Source organism: Humulus lupulus, chromosome 1 (assembly GCF_963169125.1).
Source record: "Humulus lupulus chromosome 1, drHumLupu1.1, whole genome shotgun sequence".
NCBI classification, from domain to species: Eukaryota; Viridiplantae; Streptophyta; class Magnoliopsida; order Rosales; family Cannabaceae; genus Humulus; species Humulus lupulus.
In genome coordinates, this window is record NC_084793.1 from 41,593,639 (window position 1) to 41,614,681 (window position 21,043).

At 37.2% G+C, this 21,043-nt stretch overlaps 2 protein-coding genes across 2 annotated transcripts; one reads left to right on the forward strand and one right to left on the reverse strand.

Annotated features, from left to right (window-relative positions):
* Positions 1-769: 769 nt before the first annotated feature.
* LOC133824024 (non-specific lipid transfer protein GPI-anchored 16-like) lies at positions 770-5,661 on the reverse strand. Its single transcript, XM_062256912.1, has 4 exons — positions 5,242-5,661; positions 5,113-5,139; positions 1,285-1,344; positions 770-1,173 (listed from the first exon to the last, which is right to left on the reverse strand). The coding sequence occupies exons 1-4, from the start codon at positions 5,582-5,584 to the stop codon at positions 962-964; spliced, it is 642 nt and encodes a 213-aa protein (XP_062112896.1). The 5' UTR covers positions 5,585-5,661; the 3' UTR covers positions 770-961.
* Positions 5,662-6,106: 445 nt separating this feature from the next.
* LOC133824097 (non-specific lipid transfer protein GPI-anchored 5-like) lies at positions 6,107-7,183 on the forward strand. Its single transcript, XM_062256989.1, has 3 exons — positions 6,107-6,536; positions 6,637-6,750; positions 6,862-7,183. Exons 1-3 carry the CDS (start codon positions 6,212-6,214, stop codon positions 7,005-7,007), a joined length of 585 nt encoding a protein of 194 aa, XP_062112973.1. The 5' UTR covers positions 6,107-6,211; the 3' UTR covers positions 7,008-7,183.
* Positions 7,184-21,043: the final 13,860 nt, after the last annotated feature.

Below are 21,043 nucleotides of genomic sequence, written 5' to 3' on the forward strand. Positions count from 1 at the left end.
GGTCCACGCTAAGCTTCTCAACCCCAGATCAAAAGTCGCAATCTGTTCGCGAGGCCTGCCACACACCCAACCTTTGTTTGTGGTGACCCACGTCGATCCGTTTGTGGGGTCTGCCACACTCTAGTTCGCAGTCAATCTGCATGCTTCGACAGAGGTTGTTGAGTTCTTCCCCATGGTTGAAAACAAGTAGTAGCAGAGAAGAAGGAAAGAGGGAGGTGGAAGAACGGGATGAAGAAGATTAAGATTTGGGTTTTTCTGCACTCCTCCTCTTCTAGGAATCGATCTCTCTTTTCTTTCTCTTTGTATATTAAGTTTGATTTGTATGGAATTTTGGTTAAAGTTTAATTTTATTTAATTTATTAAATATGATTTTTTTTATTTTGAAATTTATATAATTTTTTATTATTTTTAATTTAATAATATTTTATATTTAATTAAATAATTCATTAATTAATAAAACCTAAGAGTATTTTGATCCTATTTAAAAAAAGTTTGACCAAAATCAGACTCGTGATATCATTTAATCTATTTTGCAAAACAGATAGTCTGAATTATCATTTAACAAAACAGAAAGTATGATTTATAACTTTTGCAAAATACAGAATCCAAAATAATATTTACCTAATTTAAAAGCATAATTATCTAAAATCTAATTCAAATATCACTTTGTCAATATGCGAAAATTTTAGAATTAATGCTAATTAATACCTCTTTGACTAACTTTTATAATTTTTCTCTAAATTTTTACAATCATAGAAGACAAAGATTGAGATTGCCCATATCTAATTAGAAGAAACTAAACAAAAAACCTGTAGTAATAATAATAATAATAGGTTAAGTGAAAAAATCATAAAGTGAAATATTCCAAATAATAATAAATAAAAAATAGGAGATGTAAGGACTTATTGAGATGTAGCAAACATTTTTCAACATACGACAATGATTCATACAAAGAAACTTATCAATAGAACATGATCAAATACATCATCGTTGCTATGATCATATGTGGAAGAGAAGATGGAATAAGATGAGGCAGAGTAGAAGCAGAAGATGGTGGGCCCAACACTGGTCTGATCCCTGGATTTGTTGCTGTTGGGCCTTCTGATTCAATGCCTGGAGAAGATGCTGGGCTCAACTCTTCTGATTCTGGATCTGTTGATGTTGCTTTGGATTCTGCTAGGCCCATTTAAAAAATATATAATCCTTTAGTTTTCTATCTAAGACCAATGCTAGCCCAAGTCTCATGACATGTATCAAGTTCATTGAGATGTTTGTGTTAATTACCTATTGAACTAGGAGAATCAGCCTCAGGAGCAGGAGTGGGTTCTAGTAAGCTGGCAGGCCCTGCAGATGTTGGCAATATTTCTTATTACATTTGATTGAAAAAGAATGCAAAGAATAATATATATATATATATATCTTTTATAGTAGATAATCAAAAAATTTTGTTTTAACAATTTTTTTATTTTTTTTAATGTTAATTTTAACGAAATATTTTTATATTTAACAGAATATTCTTATATTTAATGATATTTTATAAATATTTAAATTTAAATAAAATTAAAATATGATATTTTTGAGATATTTTACAATGATAATTATTTATAAATAATAAATAATTAAACAAATTAAAATATGATATTTTTGAGATATTTTACAATGATAATTATTTAAAAATAATAAAATCATACGTTTTATAACTTGAATAAAATTTAACTAAACTTAAACTCACTTATTAAAATAATATCATATTAAACATATAATATAATCTACTGTGAATTAGTAATAAATAATTTTTTTTCAAAAAAAACTAGTAAGAAACGTAAAATTAAAATCTACGCATAATATTTAATATTACAGACACCATTTTTCTATATATATATATATAAATATATATATTTATATACATGCAAGCAACAATTTGAGAACATTATTGTCACTTCTCATGTCACTTTGGAAAAAAAAATGTCAAAGGAGCAATTTCAGTATTAATTCCATATCATTGATAAGTTTATCTTGACTATTGTTTAGTCGAAAAGAATTTTATGGCATAAGATAGCATAGTAGAGAAAATGCTTATTAGTTAAGATTAAATATAACAAGGAAAGTAAGAAAAAGATTTACAAAAAACTAATATTTGCAAACAAAAAATTATGAAAAAAGAGAATAATATGACGAAATAATTATTTATATTATATAATGACTTTTTCTAATGTTCTTTTTTAAAAACACTTTTACCATATCTGAAATTTTTTAAATATAATTTTTTTAATTACAAAAATATATATTGATAATTTACTAAACTTCTGCTGCACATATACTCTCTCTGTATATCTCTTCTATATAAAAAATGTATAGATAATGATTTTTTTTTTGTTTTAAGGGTTTTTTATTTTTTTCCGTTAATTTTAATAAAATATTCTATATATAACAGAATATTCTTATATTTGACTGTAGGTTGTAAACATGATTTAAACTTAAATAAATAATTAATCAAATTAAAATAAGATATTTTCGAGATATTTTACAATGATGATTATTTAAAAATAATAAAAACATAAGTGTTATAACATAAATAAAATTTAATTAAACTTAAACTTAAACTTTACTTATTAGAATAATATCATATTAAACATATAATATAATATAATCTGCTATCAACTAGCAACAAACTTAAATTTAAAATTTATGTATAATATCAATATTATATTAAACATATAATATATAATATATTGTTGTCACTGCCAAATTCAAAAACTAGAACAAACATAAACTTATAAAAAAAAAATTAATTAAAATATGATATTTTTAAGATATTTTATGATAATTTAAATAATTAAACTATATTTATTTAAAAATAATAAAGTCATACATATCATTTTTCATAAACATAAATATAATTTTTTTTAATAAAAATTAAGATTGTGTATTAAATATTATTATCATAATAATATTTTTTAATATTTGAATTAATATTAATATAATTAGTAAAAAATTAAGATTATATATTATTATCATAATAATATTATATAACATTTAAATTTATATTAATATAATTATTAAATATGTAGTTTGTATTATATATTCTTATAATAATGATATTTTATAACATTTGAATTTATATCAATATAATTAATAAATATTAATTTTTAATTAGTTTTAATGGTATAATCTGTTAAATATTTAGAATATTTCGTTAAAGTTAACAAAACAAACCGTTAAAACTAAGAATTTCCGTTATCTACACACTTTTTATATCTCTTCTATATAAAAAGTGTGTAAATAACAGAAATAGAAATTCTTGGTTTTAACGATTTTTTCTTTTTGTTAACTTTAACGGAAATATTCTTATATTTACCAGAATATTCTTATATTTAACAGTAGATTGTAACCTAACTTAAACTTAGATAAAAATAAATAAACAAATTAAAATAAGATATTTTTTAGATATTTTACCATGATAATTATTCAAAAATAATAAACCATACATTTTATAACATAAATAAAATTTAATTAAACTTAAACTTCACGCATTAGAATAATACCATATTAAATATATAATATAATATATTATCAACTAGCGACAAACTTAAATATAATTAAACAATTTAAAATAAGATATTTTTTTAGATATTTTACAATGATAATTATTGAAAAATAATAAAACCATAAATTTTATAAATTAAATAAAATTTAATTAAATTTAAACTTCACGTATTAGAATAATATCATATTAAATATATAATATAATATAATCTACTATCAACTAGCGACAAACTTAAATTCAAAATCCACGTATAATATTAATATTATATTAAACATATAATATATAATCTCTTACTGTTACTGTCAAATTAAAAAACTAGAACAAACATAAACTTAAACAAAAATTAATTAATTAATTAAAATATGATATTTTTAAGATATTTTATGATAATTTAAATAATTAAATAATATTTATTTAAAAATAATAAAGTCATACATATCTTTTTTTTATCTTATAAATTTGTGTGATAGTTTATTTTTTATGAAGTGATTAGAACTCTTTTTCTTCATCAAATTCACCAAATGACATTATTAGAAACTAAAAATAATTGATGCATGTATACTATTATCTACACTATGACTTTTTCTATTCTTATTTTATTTATATTATTAATTTCTTTTTAAATATTATTGTGATTTATATATATATATATATAAATGTCATGTAGCCATGTAAATATATATATATAAATATATATTTATGTCGGTATTGTGCTTAGATGTCATATATGTAGATATTATTAATGTAAATATTTATATATATTATAGAACTATAATTCATTCTATTATATATATATGTATATATTTTAGAAATAGTGAATAATTTTTGTTATAATTATAGACGATGTTTACAATTTTAAAACTAAGCAAACGTGCATTGCACCGTGCTTATACCTAGTAGAAGAGATATATACCAAAATCATCAATTTATAAAAAATAAAATATAATAAAACTATATTTTTTAGAAAAATCGTATTCATATATAAAAAAAAAAAAAAATCTTTTCTTTTTACACCTATGAACAAGAGAGTAATTATGCATGGACAAAAGTATCTAAAATTTATCAATGGAAACAAAATTATCTCATTTGATGACTAGATTGACCATTTTAAATATGCTCTCTTATATCCCAAAACACGTGTTAAAATTTATAGCAAATTAGTATTTCAAACTATATTACGCGTACTATATATTAATAGTCTGAATAAAATCATGATAATACTACATAAAGACATATAAAATGTGTAGTTTCCTCTAAAGTTAGTAGCATTGCATTACATTGAGCTATAATGGGGTCAATTTTGGGTTAATTTCAACACTTACAACATCAAAGACTAGCATGACATAATTAGGCTTTCTTGTTCAACATTAATATCTTGTATCCTATTATTATTGTTTTAAGATTCATTTGAAAAGAAAAAAAAAAGGCAGGAAGCACAATCAGTTTAGACTTTATATACGTATGTACTATATGCTAGAGTCCTCGTATGTTAATTTATAAATATAATTGTTATGGAATTATTTGTATCATGCCTCAAGGAATTTTGAGCAACTAATCTACTGTACCTGAAGCTGGAAGAGGAGAACCAGAAGCTGCAAAAAAAAAAAAAACAATAAATCAATCAATTATAATCACATTAATACATAACAAGAATATAAGTATATATTCATATATAAAGAGTAGTGAGTCCGTACATTTGCATTGTATTGGGACACCATTGATGTTGCAAGCACTTGGGAGGGAAAGAGCAAGAGTTCGGTTAATGGGGAGTTGAATAGGGACACTGGCAGTTATTAGAAGACAAGCACAGTCCATACCAGAGCTCAATATTGTCTTTAATGAGCTGCAACAGTCTGTGGTTGGTGACAGGCCATTACTGCTACTCCCGGTTATGTAATTCAGGCATGGAGTGAAGCTAGTTATCATTGAGAATGAACATGGTGTAGAAATCTGTCCATTTACTGATTTTACTGAACAAATGAGGACAAGAATATAAGCTGATATTGCTATTGATTGGAATGTTTTGAACCCTTCCATGATGATGGGTTCGTTTTTATGTTCTGGTTTTAAATAATTCAACTACTTTGAATTTTTTTCTGAACTGGGTTATTTGGCTAAAGATGATTTATATATCTGTGAAGGGTTTTACTAAATTAGTAGATGGGAACAAAACTATAAGCTGAGGATAATTTTAAGTGGGTTTTTGGTGTTCAACTACTTTAACTACTATTACTTTCTTTGAAGGAATTTTAAGATTTCTTTTCCTTCGGGTTTTTGACTTGGATGGAATATTGACAACCGCCTTAATTAGGTGTGTTTGGCAATGTTAGTTATAGCTATTAAATTTTAAATTATCATATTCTGTTAATTCTCTGGTATTATTATATTATACTCTATACATAACATAACAACTCTATTTTACACTTGGCACAAAAGTGAGCCATTGATTCTGGTTTAGTTATCAAAATATTGCTACTATATTTGAAGTTGGCCACCCAAATTGCACCAATACATTTTGTCCACTACAATACGAGCTTCCTTATTTAAATCCCCCTTCTTTCCCACTCTCTCACTCAAAACCCATATCTAACACAATTCAAACTCAAACACACCAAACCGCAACAACAAGCTTGCCCTGTTTTCAACTTGAAAAAGAAAAAGAAAATGGCTTTCAGAAAGGTTGAGTTGGGTGTAGCCTTGGTCCTCTTCATGGTGGTTCTCTTGGGTAGAGCCACGGCTCAGTCCAGTTGCTCAAATTCGCTCATGAACTTGACCCCATGCCTTAGCTACATAACTGGAAACTCCTCATCCAACCCATCTTCCTCTTGCTGCTCAAACCTCGCTAGCGTCGTTCAATCGTCACCACAGTGCCTCTGCTCAGTGCTCAACGGTGGTGCGACGTCGTTTGGTATCACAGTCAACCGAACGCTCGCTCTTTCGCTCCCAGGATCATGTAAAGTCAACACTCCACCTCTTAACCAGTGTAACGGTAATAACTAACAACAAATAAAGCCCAGCTTTCCATTTTCTCTTATATTACTCTTAGTTTTAATAATGCTAATCTTAATACTTGATTAATGGTTAATCAGCTGCTAATTCACCAACCGGCTCAGCAATCCCACCAGTAACTTCTCCATCTGCAGACTCTCCCAGCACCACACCTGATGCTTCTATTACTCCTTCTGCCTCAAATATTCCTTCAGGTATACCTTTTTTGGTTCGTAGAATATAATTTGTGAAATAAGAAAGCATATGTTGTTGTCGTTTTAAGCATTTTTTGTAGTTGTTGACACATACAAATATATTGGTTGTAGGAGTAGGAGGAGGGTCAAAGTCAGTTCCATCAACGGACGGTAACTCATCTTGGGGCACCAGTATCAAAGCTCCAATGAATGTTGTGCTCTTCCTCGTATTCATTCTGTCATGTTCTTCAAATATGGGCAGTTTTTTAGGCTTGTGAAAAGTGTTTGTTAGGCTTTCCAGTTGTTTTTAGTCTCCATTATTTTTCCCTCCTTTCTCAATGTTGTTCGAAATTTATCATTGTTTTTTTTCTTTGTTGAAGTGTGCTTGTATTTTATTATTGATTGGTTTGTATTATTAGAGAAATAAATAAAATAAGAAATTGAGTTTGATAGAGTTTTCCTCTTGTTGCTTCTTCAGCTATTTGTGCCTTTGATTGTATCTTGTTTGGTTAAGTAATGAATTTCCCCTAAAAAAAAATATAACAAAACAAAAAGTCTGTTTAGATATTAGGAGTAGTGTTTATTAATTTGTTTGAACATACCTCATGTGGTTTTATCAAATATATATATAAACAAGGATGATGTATGTAGTCATGCCACTTATTTTTCTTATAATCTTGTTCATTCGTTTTTTATCCAAATTGTTCAGAAATTTGAAGCAAGTGATGTGACACATTGACTTAACAATATAAAAAAAAAACTAAAAATGCATGTTTAAAATAATAAAAAAACAAGTATGTTTCTGTTGACGCCGTTTCTCGTCAACTTAAAATGTAGAGCGAATAAACAATAAGGACTATGGCACCGATGAATAATATAGTCAAACAACGGGAATTTTACATGGTTCAGCAGTTAATTCTGCCTAGTCCACAAGTTAATTTTATTTATACTTGGGAGCTTTCCGGTTGCCTCTCAGAGAGTAATTGCTCAGAGATTATAACCAGAAAAAAAAATAGATCTTTTTTTCTTCTTATGATGCTTTCTTCTCTATTTATAGAGGAGATCTCAGAATCCAATCCCACACGTTTCGGGAAGTTATTCTGTAAATTAATAAATTTAATTACTTTAAATTTTGTAACTCCCATATACAAGGAAACGTCCCTTGAAGACCAGGGGGCATATAACAGACTAGTTAATATCCCTTTAATGTAGGGAAGTTACAACAATAAATATATTTTAAACGCATAGAACACGTCTCATCAGATGACCCATTACGTTGTTCGAGATCGGTAATCAGTATCATGTCGTACCAGGTCTTTACGTAAATTATGAGCTAGCCACCTTACCCCAAGACTAGCTCGGAGCGGGTAAATACCACCGAGGCCATTATATTCCGAGCTTATACCCTTGCCAAGCTCGGGCTACTTGATCCGAAGACACCCGACAACGGATACACTCCGATGCTACGTCTTTCGAGCTTAGAAATCACTTCGAGGTTACATATCTTCGAGGTTGTCACCTCGCTTCGAGGGTTTGGCACCTGGACCACGAACATGCACTTTAGATATCATGAGCTCACACCTGACGAATCCAACTTTCAAGGTCACAATCTCAGATCTCGAAATCTGGGTGTAACATTTTGCCCCCTCAAAAGTATTAGTTCGAATCCTATGAGAAGGAAACTTTTGAACTACTTCCTTCGGGAACCGCTCCGTCACACACTCGAGTATGGACACGCGTCAGTTGAGTATTGCTTATTCAAGGTACTTGAGTGCCTTGAAACTTTTCCCATATCCATCTGCCTGCTCTCCTTTTGGGTACCATCATTTCACTGTTCCCTGACCGTCAGATTTGATACAGAATCTGGCCAAATGACCCAGATTAATCTGACCCTTTGCACTCCCTCGGACCTATAAATAAGACTCCAGTCATCTTCCTCCTTTCATTTTTACGTTTATTAGAGGGGAAAAAAAGGAAAGAAAACCAGAGGCAAACCTAGAAAGAACTTGCTTTGTTTTTATATGTTCTCTCGGCCAAAGAAACAAAGAACCATCAGCTTGTTCGAGACCGTGAGAATATACTTGCAGCCTCTTCTTCAGTCATCTATTTCTCTGCAACCACCATCTTCAGTGTGTAAGTATCTGTTCTTGACTTTATATATTTTTTCCTTTTTTACGTGCATTTCTGCCTTTATTGCTTTTTAGTCTCTAGGATTGTGTTGGTTCATTCTTTAGTTTAATGCACTAGGATGCTTCGACTAATTGGTATTAGATTTAGGTTCACTTACTGGTTCTAAACCTAGTTCATGTGTAGGAAGACCGAAATATGGTATTTTTTTCTTGGTTTTCCAATTTTTGGAGGACATGTCTTGTATACCAAGATATTGGGTACAAAATCTGGGTTTTAAAGAATGCACGATTCCCAAAAATACCACTTTCGACTAACCGCCACCTTTTTTCCCTGATATTTCAGGATTTTAAAAGAGCAAATCCACTTTCCTCCCTTTTTCGTGAAATACACGCCATGACACTAATCGGGTCCCCATGATCGAGCTCATTTCGCATCCAAGCATTTTCAATCTTGAACCATCTAGATCGTTATTCTTGATTCCTTGCGTGCATGGCCCTCACCATTTTTTCTTTCTTGCTAGATGTCACAGAATCTGGAAAGACGGTGGGGGTTGTTGCTTGCAATCCCGTATTCGCCAAAAACTCCGAGCCTGGAGTCATTGTTTACCCAGAACCAGCGTCTGATTCGCGAACACGAGCTAGCTCGTGAGCAAGAAGATACCCGAGCTCATTATCGACGTCAAATCGTCGAGGTCATAGAGAAGAAGAGAAAAATCCTCCGAGAGGCCCTTTATCTGGATTTGGACTCCGAGCCTAGACCGATCCCCCTTGATCCCAGGCTGAAAGTGACAGTCGTGTACAAGCCGGGAGATCTTCGGTTCTCACTGATGGGGGAACCCTCCACTTCGCAGCCGAGGAGGGAATTCTTCGAGGCCGAACACTACTGGAGTTCGGTCACGTCGCTGGGACAGATATCTGATATTCTGGCCCTGCATGGCTTAGGGCTGTCGGGCTCGCTTAGGTGCTGAGCTCCGACTGCCCATGAGCGGAGTTGTCGTGCTTCGGGGGATGGAAACCCTGACAGCAAGCTAAGGTATGCAGCTTGGAGCCAGGAGCACATGAAGGCAGGAGTTGTCCTTCCTTTGAAGTCCTTCTTTAAAGGCTTCTTGGACTATGTTGGGCTGGCTCCCTTCCAACTCAACACCAATTCTTATAGGGTTCTGTCCGCCCTAAGGTCGCTTTATCACGAGCTGAAGTGGGAAGGGCCTTCGCCTGAAGAGATCTTATATCTCTTTTGTTTGAAAAGCAATCCTTCCCAAGCTCGGGGAGGAGATGGCTTCTACTATCTCTCGAGCTATCCCAAGGAAAAGAAGATGTTCGAGGATCTTCCCAATCATCCTCCTGACTTCAAGAAGGCCTTCTTCTAGACAGATGGCCTAGCCCCGTCTCGATACTACTCGTTCAGACAGATTCATAAGTATCTCAACCTCTTTCTTTTCTGTGCTCGAACTTTGTCTTTAGGCCCGTAGTTAGTTGAAATGCGTTTGATTTTCCAGCCAACTATCATCACCTTGCCCTTACCAAGGAATGATGGAGCACAGAGAGACTCTGCTCCAACTTCCTTATGGAAGGAGATCCCTTTCATATCTCTTGCATGAAGACAAGCTCCGGGCATGTGGGCTCTTAGGGGAGGATCAGTCTACATCTGACTGGTCTAATAAGAAATACGAATGGTGGGAGCTCGTTCCTCTGCCCCCCGGCAACCTCCCCCCGAGAAGAGATGCGAGGCCCCCATTTCCAACTCGCCATAGGAGTCCACAATCGGGGAATGAGGCCAATGATAAGGCCTCGAGCTCGGGCTCGGATGAGCAAGGTACAGTCATCCTTAGCTCGAATATGTGGTCTCCCTCACTGCTAAAACATAGACCTGATAGGTTAGTATTATGTAAGGATGATAGGACCATTTCTATGTATGGTCTTGGGTAGATGATAGGGTACATAGGTTTGATAGCTGGCTTGGGAAATATGACACCATGTATAGCCTAAACGAGGTGTGGGATGGAGTAGTTGTTCAGTACGAAAATAATGACTATAGGGACCTTTCGAGATTGACTTCCACCTATAGGGAAGGTACTCCCCCAGCCTCCTCTGAAGATAGAGGGATTTCTTGGTCGCCGAGCACGAGCTCGGGGGAGAGTTCCAGTTAGACTTCTCTTTACTTATTCTTTTATTCTTTGTCTACTAGCACCATGCTAAATCTTCATTGTAATTGTGCAGGTGCCATGGATTTCGATCTTGATGTCGTGCTCGCTAGTGGCGAGGGGGCTCAAAAAAGTAAGCGCCCGAGAGGCTCTCGGAGGTCGGACCAACCTTACAAAGTCCTCAAGCGCACTGAGAAGACTCCCCCATCAGCTCCGACTATTGCAAGCACAGCCGAGGACCCGACCACCCAGGTCGAAGCGTCCATCTTGGTCACTTCTTCCATGCCTCCCTCGGTCACAATCCACCCAGCACTCGACCCACCCCCGAAGAAGCCCTCAACTTCGAAGTCACACATGCTGTCGATCCGTACTCATGTTGATGAGTTCGTGATTGACAATGCTGCTGGGGCCCACGGAGCTATACTCAGCTCGAATATCCTGTCTCAGGTGGGTCAGAGCCTTGGTGGTTTTGACACTGCGCATTGGGAGTTTTTGAATTAAGCTCGGGACTGCAATACTCTTTATGATAAGAGTATTGAGTTTACTGCCACGGTAACTTTTCACAACTTACTTTTAATTGTTTATGTTCCTTAGCATATGTTCTAATTCAATCTCTTTGTGTGTCGGGCTCTTGCTATCTCGGCTCAGCTTAATTATAAGTTGACCAACAAGGTGCATTCGAGCATGTCTTTTGCCCAAGAGTCAAAGAATCTTCAGCTTAAGATGGTTGATGAGCTCAAGGATGCGAAGACAGAGGTGGTGGCTAAGACAGCCGAGCTTGAAAAGGTGAATGCTCGGCTTGCGGAGCTGGAGAGGGCCAATACCAAGCTTGAGGAGGAGAAGGCCGCCACTTTCGAGATAATGGAGAATGAAAAGGCTCATCTCCTTACCGAGTTTAAAGAGAAGAAGGACAAGGCGGTTGATCTAGCCATGTATAGGATCTGGGCCAGCAACGCCGACCTCGACACCAGCTTCCTAGGCTCTTTCGAGGCAGGATTCGTGGCCAAATGGCATGCTCGGCTTGAGGCAGAGGAGGCTGCTCGGGAGGCTCAGAAGGGTAGTCATGCTATTCGTCCTGGTGAGTCTAGTGCTGCTGATGCTGAGAAGGCTAAGGAGACTGCTCCTTCTTAAATCTTACCTCGGGGCTGCGTCCTTCTATTTTTTTTTTTTTTTTTTGTAATGATTTTTATGCCTACGGGGCCAAGATAATTTTACATCTCGTAACAGAGATGCTTTTTCTTATGATATTTAATATACCATTTTTTTACTGCACTTCAATATATATGCTTTACATTTCTTGGGTTGAACTATTTTGCGTCGTATATGCTTGTTTATTCATACAAACATAGTTTGGATTTAAGCTCGAGGTTCAGTGCATTCATGCACAATTAGCTTGAATTATCCGCTTTCGATCTCGTTATTTGTCGAGGTCGAATATTACTTTTTTACCATGCACCTGAAAGTTAATTGGTGTGTAATGTAAATGGTTTAGTTATATCTTACTTTTTTAGTTACTTTTTCTCGTCCACGGGTAGCTCCCCAAGGTTATGAGGTTGAAACTATTGTTTTGCAAGATATTCCAGCCTCGATCTTGACTTAACGCGAAGTGGGTTATGCTCCAACTTACTGTCGAGTAGTTTTAGCTGGTTTGTTCCAAACCTATTATGGTCGTGTTAGGTTTGTAATCCATACACTTATATTTTAATCTAGTTTGCATATTTGGTTACATCCAAACATTTTTTTTCTTTTTGCTAGTTTTGTTACATCCAAACTTATCTTTATTTCGCGCACTTGGTTATTTCCAAATACTTGTGTACTTTTGACAGTTTGGTTATATCCAACTTGTCATAGCTCGTGTGTTTGGTTACATCGAAACTTGTTTGCTATCTTTTTATCTTTGGTTACATCCAAACTTATCCTGTTTCGCACATTTGGTTATATCCGAATACTTGTGTGTTTCGTTTATGCTATTTTATTTTATTTTTTCGAGCTGGTGGTATATGTGCCACCGATGCCCCCTTAATATCCTATGAGTGTAGCCATAGGTTATTAAATTAAGAGAGATTGCAAAAAATATAGCATATTAAACGAAAACAAACTTTATTCGGAGAACTCCAAAAATAGAAAAACAGTACAGATAAACAAGCATGGTTATAGGCAAAACCCTCCCTATACTATTGATAGTAAGGTCATAGGTGTTCGTCATTCCATGCTCGTGGTACTAGACTTCCATCCAATCTTTCCAACTTGTAAACACCGGGTCGGATGACTGACTTTATCTGGTAGGGTCTCTCCCAATTTGGCCCGAGCACGCCAGCTGCTAGATCTCGTGTTGCCAAGAATACACGCCTTAGTACCAAATCTCCCATGCCGAATTTTCGATCTCGAACTCTTTTGTTGAAGTACCGGGTAGCTCGCTATTGATATGCAGCATTTTTTAATTGAGCTTCGTTCCTTCTCTCTTCGATCAGGTCAAGAGTTTCTTCGAGCTGAGAGTGATTCGAAGCTTGATCATAAGCGAGGGCTCGAATTGTGGTAATTTCGACCTCGATTGGTAACATAGCCTCGCAACCGTACGCTAGAGAGAACGGGGTATGTCATGTCGATGTACGGGCCGTGGTCCTATATCCCCATAGGACTTGGGGTAATTCTTCGGGCCATCTTCCTTTAGCTTCTTCCAACTTTTTCTTCAGCGAAATTTTTAGAGTTTTGTTTATAGCTTCGACCTGGCCATTCGCCCGGGGATGGGCCACCGTCGAGAAGCTCTTTATTATTCCATTTTTTCCGCAAAATTTGGTAAACAGATCACTATCGAACTGGGTTCCGTTATCGGACACAATCTTCCTCGGCATCCCATATTGACATATGATGTTCTTCACCACAAAGTCAATGACTTTTTTGGAGGTTATTGTCGCCAAAGGCTCGGCCTCAGTCCACTTTGTGAAGTAATCGACAGCGACTACTGCATATTTCACTCTTCCTTTGCTGGTTGGCAATGAGCCTATAAGGTCAATTCCCCAAACTGCAAATGGCCATTGGGAGGTCATCATGGTTAGCTCGGAAGGTGGTGCTCGGGGAATTGTGGCGAACCGTTGGCACTTATCACACCTTTTGACGTAGTCGAATGAATCTGACTTGATGGTAGGCCAGAAGTAGCCCTGGCGTATGATTTTCTTGGACAGGCTATGCCCCCCAGTATGGTCTCCACAAAATCCTTCATGGATTTCTTCCATGATTTTCTTAGCTTTGGGAGGAGTCACACACCAAAGCAGTGGCATGGAATACCCTCTTCTGTATAGCCTTCCATCTATAATGGTGTAGCGAGGGATTTGATACATCAACTTTCGGTCCTTGGTCCGTTCTTCCGGGAGGATACTAGTCTCGAGATATTCAATTATTGGAGTCATCCAGGTAGGCTCAGAATCGATCATACACACGTCCTCTTGATCCGGCTTGTCAATACTAGGCGCCGAGAGATGTTCAATTGGTACGACATTCAGTTCGTCATTCTCGGTAGAGGTAGCGAGCCTGGCCAGGGCGTCTGCATTCGAGTTCTGTTCTCGGGGGACCTGTTTGATCGCATTAAACTCGAAATGTTCCAATGTTGATTTTGCTTTTTCTAAGTAAGCTGCCATTCTTGTACCACGAGCCTGGTATTCTCCCAAAATTTGGTTAACCACTAGCTGGGAGTCACTGTAGCAATGTATTGCTTTAGCATTGAGCTCCTTGGCTATATGAAGTCTTGTCAGTAAAGCCTCGTACTCAGCCTCGTTATTTGACGCGTTGAAGTCAAATCTCAGGGCAGAGTGAAATCTGCTTCCTGCAGGATTGATCAAAATTACTCTTGCCCCCGATCCATTTTCATTAGATGACCCATCGACGTAAAGTTTCCACAGCTCGTGGGCCGGAGTTATAACTTCATCGTTGGTCATGCCAGTACACTCCACTATGAAGTCTGCCAAGGCTTGCCCCCTGATGGTCGTCCTTGGATGATAAGTGATCTCGAATTGTCCGAGTTCGACGGCCCACTTAAGCATCCAACCTGAGGCTTCTGGCTTGGACAAAACTTGCCTGAGTGGTTTATCAGTTAGTACATAGATGGGGTGCACTTGAAAATAGGGTCGAAGTTTTCGAGATGAGTGAATTAGACAGAGAGCTAGGTTCTCCATCAAGGGATATCTTGATTCTGCCCCCAGTAACCTTTTATTGACGTAATACACGGGCCTTTGCACTTTTTCTTCCTCTCGTACGAGTACTGCACTTATAGCATGCTCGGTTGTAGCAAGGTATAAGTACAGAACTTCTCCCGTAATAGGTTTCAACAAGATAGGTGGCTCGGCGAGGTGTTTCTTGAGTTCCTGAAAAGCCAACTCGCACTCCTCTGTCCATTCAAATTTCTTGCCTCCCCTTAACAAGTTGAAAAACGGAAGACAGCGGTTTGTAGATTTCGAGATAAACCTACTTAGTGCCGCCATTCTGCCGGTCAAACTCTGAACATCTTTGTGTTTTCGAGGTGAGGGCATATCGATCAGGGCCTGGATCTTGTCTGGATTAGCTTCTATTCCTCGAGCATTTACAATGAAACCCAGGAATTTTCCTGAAGATACTCCAAAGGAGCATTTCTGAGGGTTAAGCTTCATGTTATATTTCCGGAGCACGGCAAAGCATTCTTTGAGATCATCAACATGGTTATCGTTAAGTTGAGACTTGACTAACATATCGTCAACATAAACTTCCATGTTGTTCCCTATTTTCTCGGAGAACATCATGTTCACGAGCCGCTGGTAAGTAGCTCCAGCATTTTTGAGCCCGAATGGCATGACGTTATAACAATATAACCCTTTATCTGTTATGAAGCTCGTATGTTCCTGGTCGGGGGCATGCATGGAAATCTGGTAATATCCAGAATAGGCATCCATGAATGACATTAGTCCATACCCTACCGTGGCATCCACGAGCTGATCAATTCATGGTAAAGGAAAGCAGTCCTTAGGACAGGCCTTGTTGAGGTCCGAGTAGTCAATGCAGGTTCGCCATGTCCCATTGGGCTTCGGGACCAGTACCGAATTGGCTACCCAATCGGGGTAAAAAGCATCCCTAATGAATCAGTTTGCCTTTAACCTGTCGACTTCTTCTTTTAGGACCTTTTTCTTATCGTTGTCCAGTTGTCTTCGCTTTTGTTGCTTCAATGGGAAGCTTTTATCGATATTCAGCGCGTGGCTCATTATATTTGGACTTATTCCTACCATGTATGAATGTGACCACGCAAAGACATCCTGGTTTTTCTTCAAAAAGAAAATTAGTTGCTATTTAGTTTCTTTATGGAGATTTTTCCCGACCTTTACCATTTTCGAGGGATCTGATTCTTCGAGCTTGATTTCTTCGAGCTCCTCCAATGGTTCGAGATCAGCTCTTTCCTCCACTCTTGGATCGATCTCTTCATTTATCTCCAAGACTGTCCCGTCCTTAGTCTGAATAACGACAAGTGCTTGTGCGCTCGCCTGCTTCTTTCCTCTTATGGAAATGCTATAGCATTCCCTTCCGGCTAACTGGTCTCCCTTCAGCGTCCCGATGCCACTAGAAGTCGGGAACTTGATGACCAAATGCCTTACAGACGAGACTACCCCATCCCTACTAGGGCGGGTCTCCCGAGCAGCACGTTGTAGGCCGATGGCAGGTCCACTACTACAAACTCCATCATCTTGGTTGCTGAGACTAGGTAGTCTCCCAAGGTTACCGGGAGTTCAATGGACCCCATACAGGCAATCCCCTCTCCTGAAAAACCGTAAAAGGTCGTTGCATAAGCTTTTAGGTCTCAAAGCGCGAGTCCCATCTTTTCTAAGGTGGCCTTATAGAGAATGTTCACTGAGCTCCCATTGTCTATGAGAACTCGGTGAACTCTCTTATTCGCGAGCTGGAGAGTGATGACCAGTGGGTCATTGTGGGGAAACTGAACATGGGACTCATCGTCCTTGGTAATTGTTATCGGCTAAGATTCAATCTTTTGGCACTTTGAAGCTCTAGGTTCAGGTTTATAAGGGGACCCGTCCCCAGTTTTTAGCTCGTTCACATATCGTTTTTGGGCATTCTTGCCCATTCCTGCGAGATGAGGCCCGCCCAAGATGGTTATCACATCTTCTCCATCAATTGGAGGGGGCCTATCCTCTTCTCTAGCTCAGGAATTATTGTTTTGAGCAGGCTGTGGCGCAGCTGCCCTCTAGCTAGTAGAAGCCTGATTATTATTCTGGTTCCTGACATACTGTCTGAAGTATCCTCTCGAGATCAGTCCTTCGATCTCGTCCTTCAACTGCCTGCATTCATCAATAGTGTGCCCAGTATCTCTGTGAAAACGACAGTACTTGCTAGAGTCTCTTTTGGACTTCTGATTTCTCATGGGGTCTGGACGCCTGAAAGGGACCTGGTTTTCATTAGCCAAGTATATATTCTCCCGAGACTCGTTGAGCTCGGTGTACACTTTGTACACGGAGAAATATCTTTCCCCCTTCTTCTTCTTTCCCCCTTCCGCCTCGGGGTTACTTCCTTCGTTCTTCTTCCTTTTAGAAGGGTTCTCTGCAGGGGATTTCGAGGCTGATGGGTCCGCCGAGGCTGAGGCAAAGTTTACGTTTATCGTTGAAGTCGTGGGCTAAGAGGTCATGTTCAGCGTTGACCTCGCCTCTTCTACATTAACAAACCTCTGAGCTCGCTTATTAAACTCGGTTATGGACCTTACAGGCTTTCTCTGCATATCATCCCAGAGGGGTCTTCTTGGCATTACCCCAGCTTGGATGGCCATCAGATGACCGCTGTCGTCCACATCCCGAGCTTGGGCGACCTCCAGATTAAACCTTGTAAGGTAGCTCTTCAACGTTTCACCTGGCTGTTGTCGAACGTTTGCCAGGGTCGATGCCTCGGATCTTACCCCGATCATGGATCTAAACTATTTTTTGAAATCCTTTGATAGCTGATCCCAAGAAGTGATAGAATGTCTCTTATATTTCTCGAACCAGTTTTTTGCTGGTCCTGTAAGTGATGTTGGAAATAACATGCATCTGAGCTCGTAACCCACATTACTTGCTCTCATTATGGTGTTAAACGTACTCAGATGACTGTATGGGTTGGACTTTCCTTCAAAAAGTGGGACATGAGGAATCCGAAACCCTTGAGGAAAATGAGTGTTGGAAATATGGGGAGCGAATGGTTCGAGCTCCTCATCGGAATCCTCATCCCGACTTCGACCTTGCTCATTCTGCAGGAGCCTAAATGCTCTTTCCAACTGATCAATTCTTTCTTGAACTAGGTCCGCAGGGGGGTCTTGCCTGAAATTGGCTATCATTGATCACAATTCCAGGCTCGCGTCTTCGCAGGGGATCTTTACGCCCATTTAGGCGATCTCTCAGGTCTGGGTTCGATGGATTACCACTGCCCCAATTCTGATTCAGGTGCTCCCGCAGGTCGAAGCGGTTCCTATGGTTTCCAGTGTTTCTCCGTCCTTGATCATACATACTGACTGATCTGGTGTCCCCTGAGTCGTCGCTAGCGAGGCTCGTTGCATGATTGTCCCGAGATGGATTTCTATCATGCTGTCTCGTCTCTACAGTGCCAGACCGAGACATTTGGCTTCTCGTAGGCTGGGTGCCTCTCCACTCCCTGAAGGCTTCTCTATTTCCTTGTTTCCTTCTTGCTCGCCTTTCCTCATCATCTCGAGCTGGTTGAGCGGTCCTGCGAGGTGGTGAAGGGTATCTTATAGGCGACGGAGGGAATCGTATGGGTGACGGTGGCTGCCACCCATTTCGGGGTCTGGACGATCCTGAATTCGCCTGTGCTGACTCGGTAACATTCTGCGTGTTACCAGGAATCTGAGTCTGCACCTCTGCAGGGGCTCGGTTATTCTCAGTTTCCGCTGGTACCTTTGCAGTTGAGTTAACCAGGACCCTAGCCCGAGTACTTCTCCGGGGTCTCGAGGGAGCAGGTTGTTTTGCCGGTGGCGGAGGTCGTTCCGTTCTTGTGGCAGCGTTTTTCCGAGGTCGTCCACGAGGTCTGCGGGGAGGAACATGAATGTCCCGCGGAGGTGGGTTTTGGTTCTCCTGTGGAGGTTGAGGCTGGGCCACCTGTGCCTCCGCAGCTAACCTGGACAACTCTTCGTTCCGCTTCTTGGCCTCAGCCAACTGTTTCTTTAACTGTTGGTTTTCAAGTTCTACAATGGGGACGTACCGTTCGGGATTATAGTACATATCCTCATCATCCCTGGGTGCCAGAGGTCCTCGAGAATTGGTGGATTCACTTCTCTCTTCATGTTCAGGATTTGTCATTGGCTCCTTCCCAGGGCGCCGTGGATAGTTTTCTTCAGAAATATTCTCATCATTCGTGGCCATAGCTAATCAGGGATTGTATTGCTTAAGGCTCTCAATGAAAGCACCAAACTGTTGACGTTGTTTCTCGTCAACTTAAAATGTAGACCGAATAAACAATAAGGACTATGGCACCAATGAATAATATAGTCAAACAACGGGAATTTTACATGGTTCAGCAGTTAATTCTGCCTAGTCCACAAGTCAATTTTATTTATACTTGGGAGCTTTCCGGTTGCCTCTCAGAGAGTAATTTCTCAGAGATTATAACCAGAAAAAAAAATAGATCTTTTTTTCTTCTTATGATGCTTTCTTCTCTATTTATAGAGGAGATCTCAGAATCCAATCCCACACGTTTCGGGAAGTTATTCTGTAAATTAATAAATTTAATTACTTTAAATTTTGTAACTCCCATATACAAGGAAACGTCCCCTGAAGACCAGGGGGCATATAACAGACTAGTTAATATCCCTTTAATGTAGGGAAGTTACAACAATAAATATATTTTAAACGCATGGAACGCGTCTCATCAGATGACCCATTACGTTGTTCGAGATCGGTAATCAGTATCATGCCGGACCAAGTCTTTAGGTAAATTATGAGCTAGCCACCTTACCCCAAGACCATCTCGGAGTGGGTAAATACCACCGAGGCCATTATATTTCGAGCTTATACCCTTGTCAAGCTCGGGCTACTTGATCCGAAGACACCCGACAACGGATACACTCCGATGCTACGTCTTTCGAGCTTAGAAATCACTTCGAGGTTACATATCTTCGAGGTTGTCACCTCGCTTCGAGGGTTTGGCACCTGGACCACGAACATGCACTTTAGATATCACGAGCTCACACCTGATGAATCCAGCTTTCGAGGTCACAATCTCAGATCTCGAAATATGGGTGTAACAGCTTCTATACATAATTACAGGATCCATCCATCCTATCTTCGTAAAGTGCAAGATAAAATTAAATTCATGACCTAGCCTATATATATATACTATGAATTTTTGCTTAGTTTTATTTATAAAATTTATTAATTATTTTTATTAAAATTATATTAATGTTATATAAATTTCAAATAAATATCATATTTTAATTAAATAATTTATTTATTTTTGTTTAAGTTTATGTTTGTTCTAGCTTTTGAATTTGAGAGTAACAACAAGATATTATATATTATATGTTTAATGTAATATTAAATATTATATGTGGATTTTAAATTTAAGTTTTATACTATTTAAAAAAAAATTGTTGCTAATTCACAGTAGATTATATTATATGTTTAATATGATATTATTCTAATAAATGAGTTTAAATTTAATTAAATTTTATTTAAGTTATAAAATATATGATTTTATTATTTTTAAATAATTATCATTATAAAATATCTAAAAAATATCATATTTAAATTTGTTTAATTATTTATTATTTTTAAATAATTATTATTGTAAAATATATGAAAAATATCATATTTTAATTTATTTAATTATTTATTACTTTTAAATAATTATCATTATAAAATATTTCAAAAATATCTTTTTTTTTTAATTTTAATTATTTATTTTATTTTATTTAAGTTTAAGTGTTTACAAACCGTTAAATATAAGAATATTCTGTTAAATATAAGAATATTCTGTTAAAATTAACATTAAAAAAATAAAAAATCGTTAAAACAAAAAATTTCAGTTATCTATACG

What these genes read in the sequence shown, in the direction of transcription:
- LOC133824024 (XM_062256912.1), bottom strand. Translation starts at nt 5,584, where the DNA reads ATGGAAGGGTTCAAAACATTCCAATCAATAGCAATATCAGCTTATATT. An exon ending in TTCTCCTCTTCCAGCTTCAG is followed by an intron (nt 1,345 to 5,112) that starts GTACAGTAGATT and finishes CAACATCTGCAG; the next exon opens with GGCCTGCCAGCTTACTAGAA. An exon ending in TGATTCTCCTAGTTCAATAG is followed by an intron (nt 1,174 to 1,284) that starts GTAATTAACACA and finishes TGGGCCTAGCAG; the next exon opens with AATCCAAAGCAACATCAACA.
- LOC133824097 (XM_062256989.1), top strand. Translation starts at nt 6,212, where the DNA reads ATGGCTTTCAGAAAGGTTGAGTTGGGTGTAGCCTTGGTCCTCTTCATG. An exon ending in ACCTCTTAACCAGTGTAACG is followed by an intron (nt 6,537 to 6,636) that starts GTAATAACTAAC and finishes ATGGTTAATCAG; the next exon opens with CTGCTAATTCACCAACCGGC. An exon ending in TGCCTCAAATATTCCTTCAG is followed by an intron (nt 6,751 to 6,861) that starts GTATACCTTTTT and finishes TATTGGTTGTAG; the next exon opens with GAGTAGGAGGAGGGTCAAAG.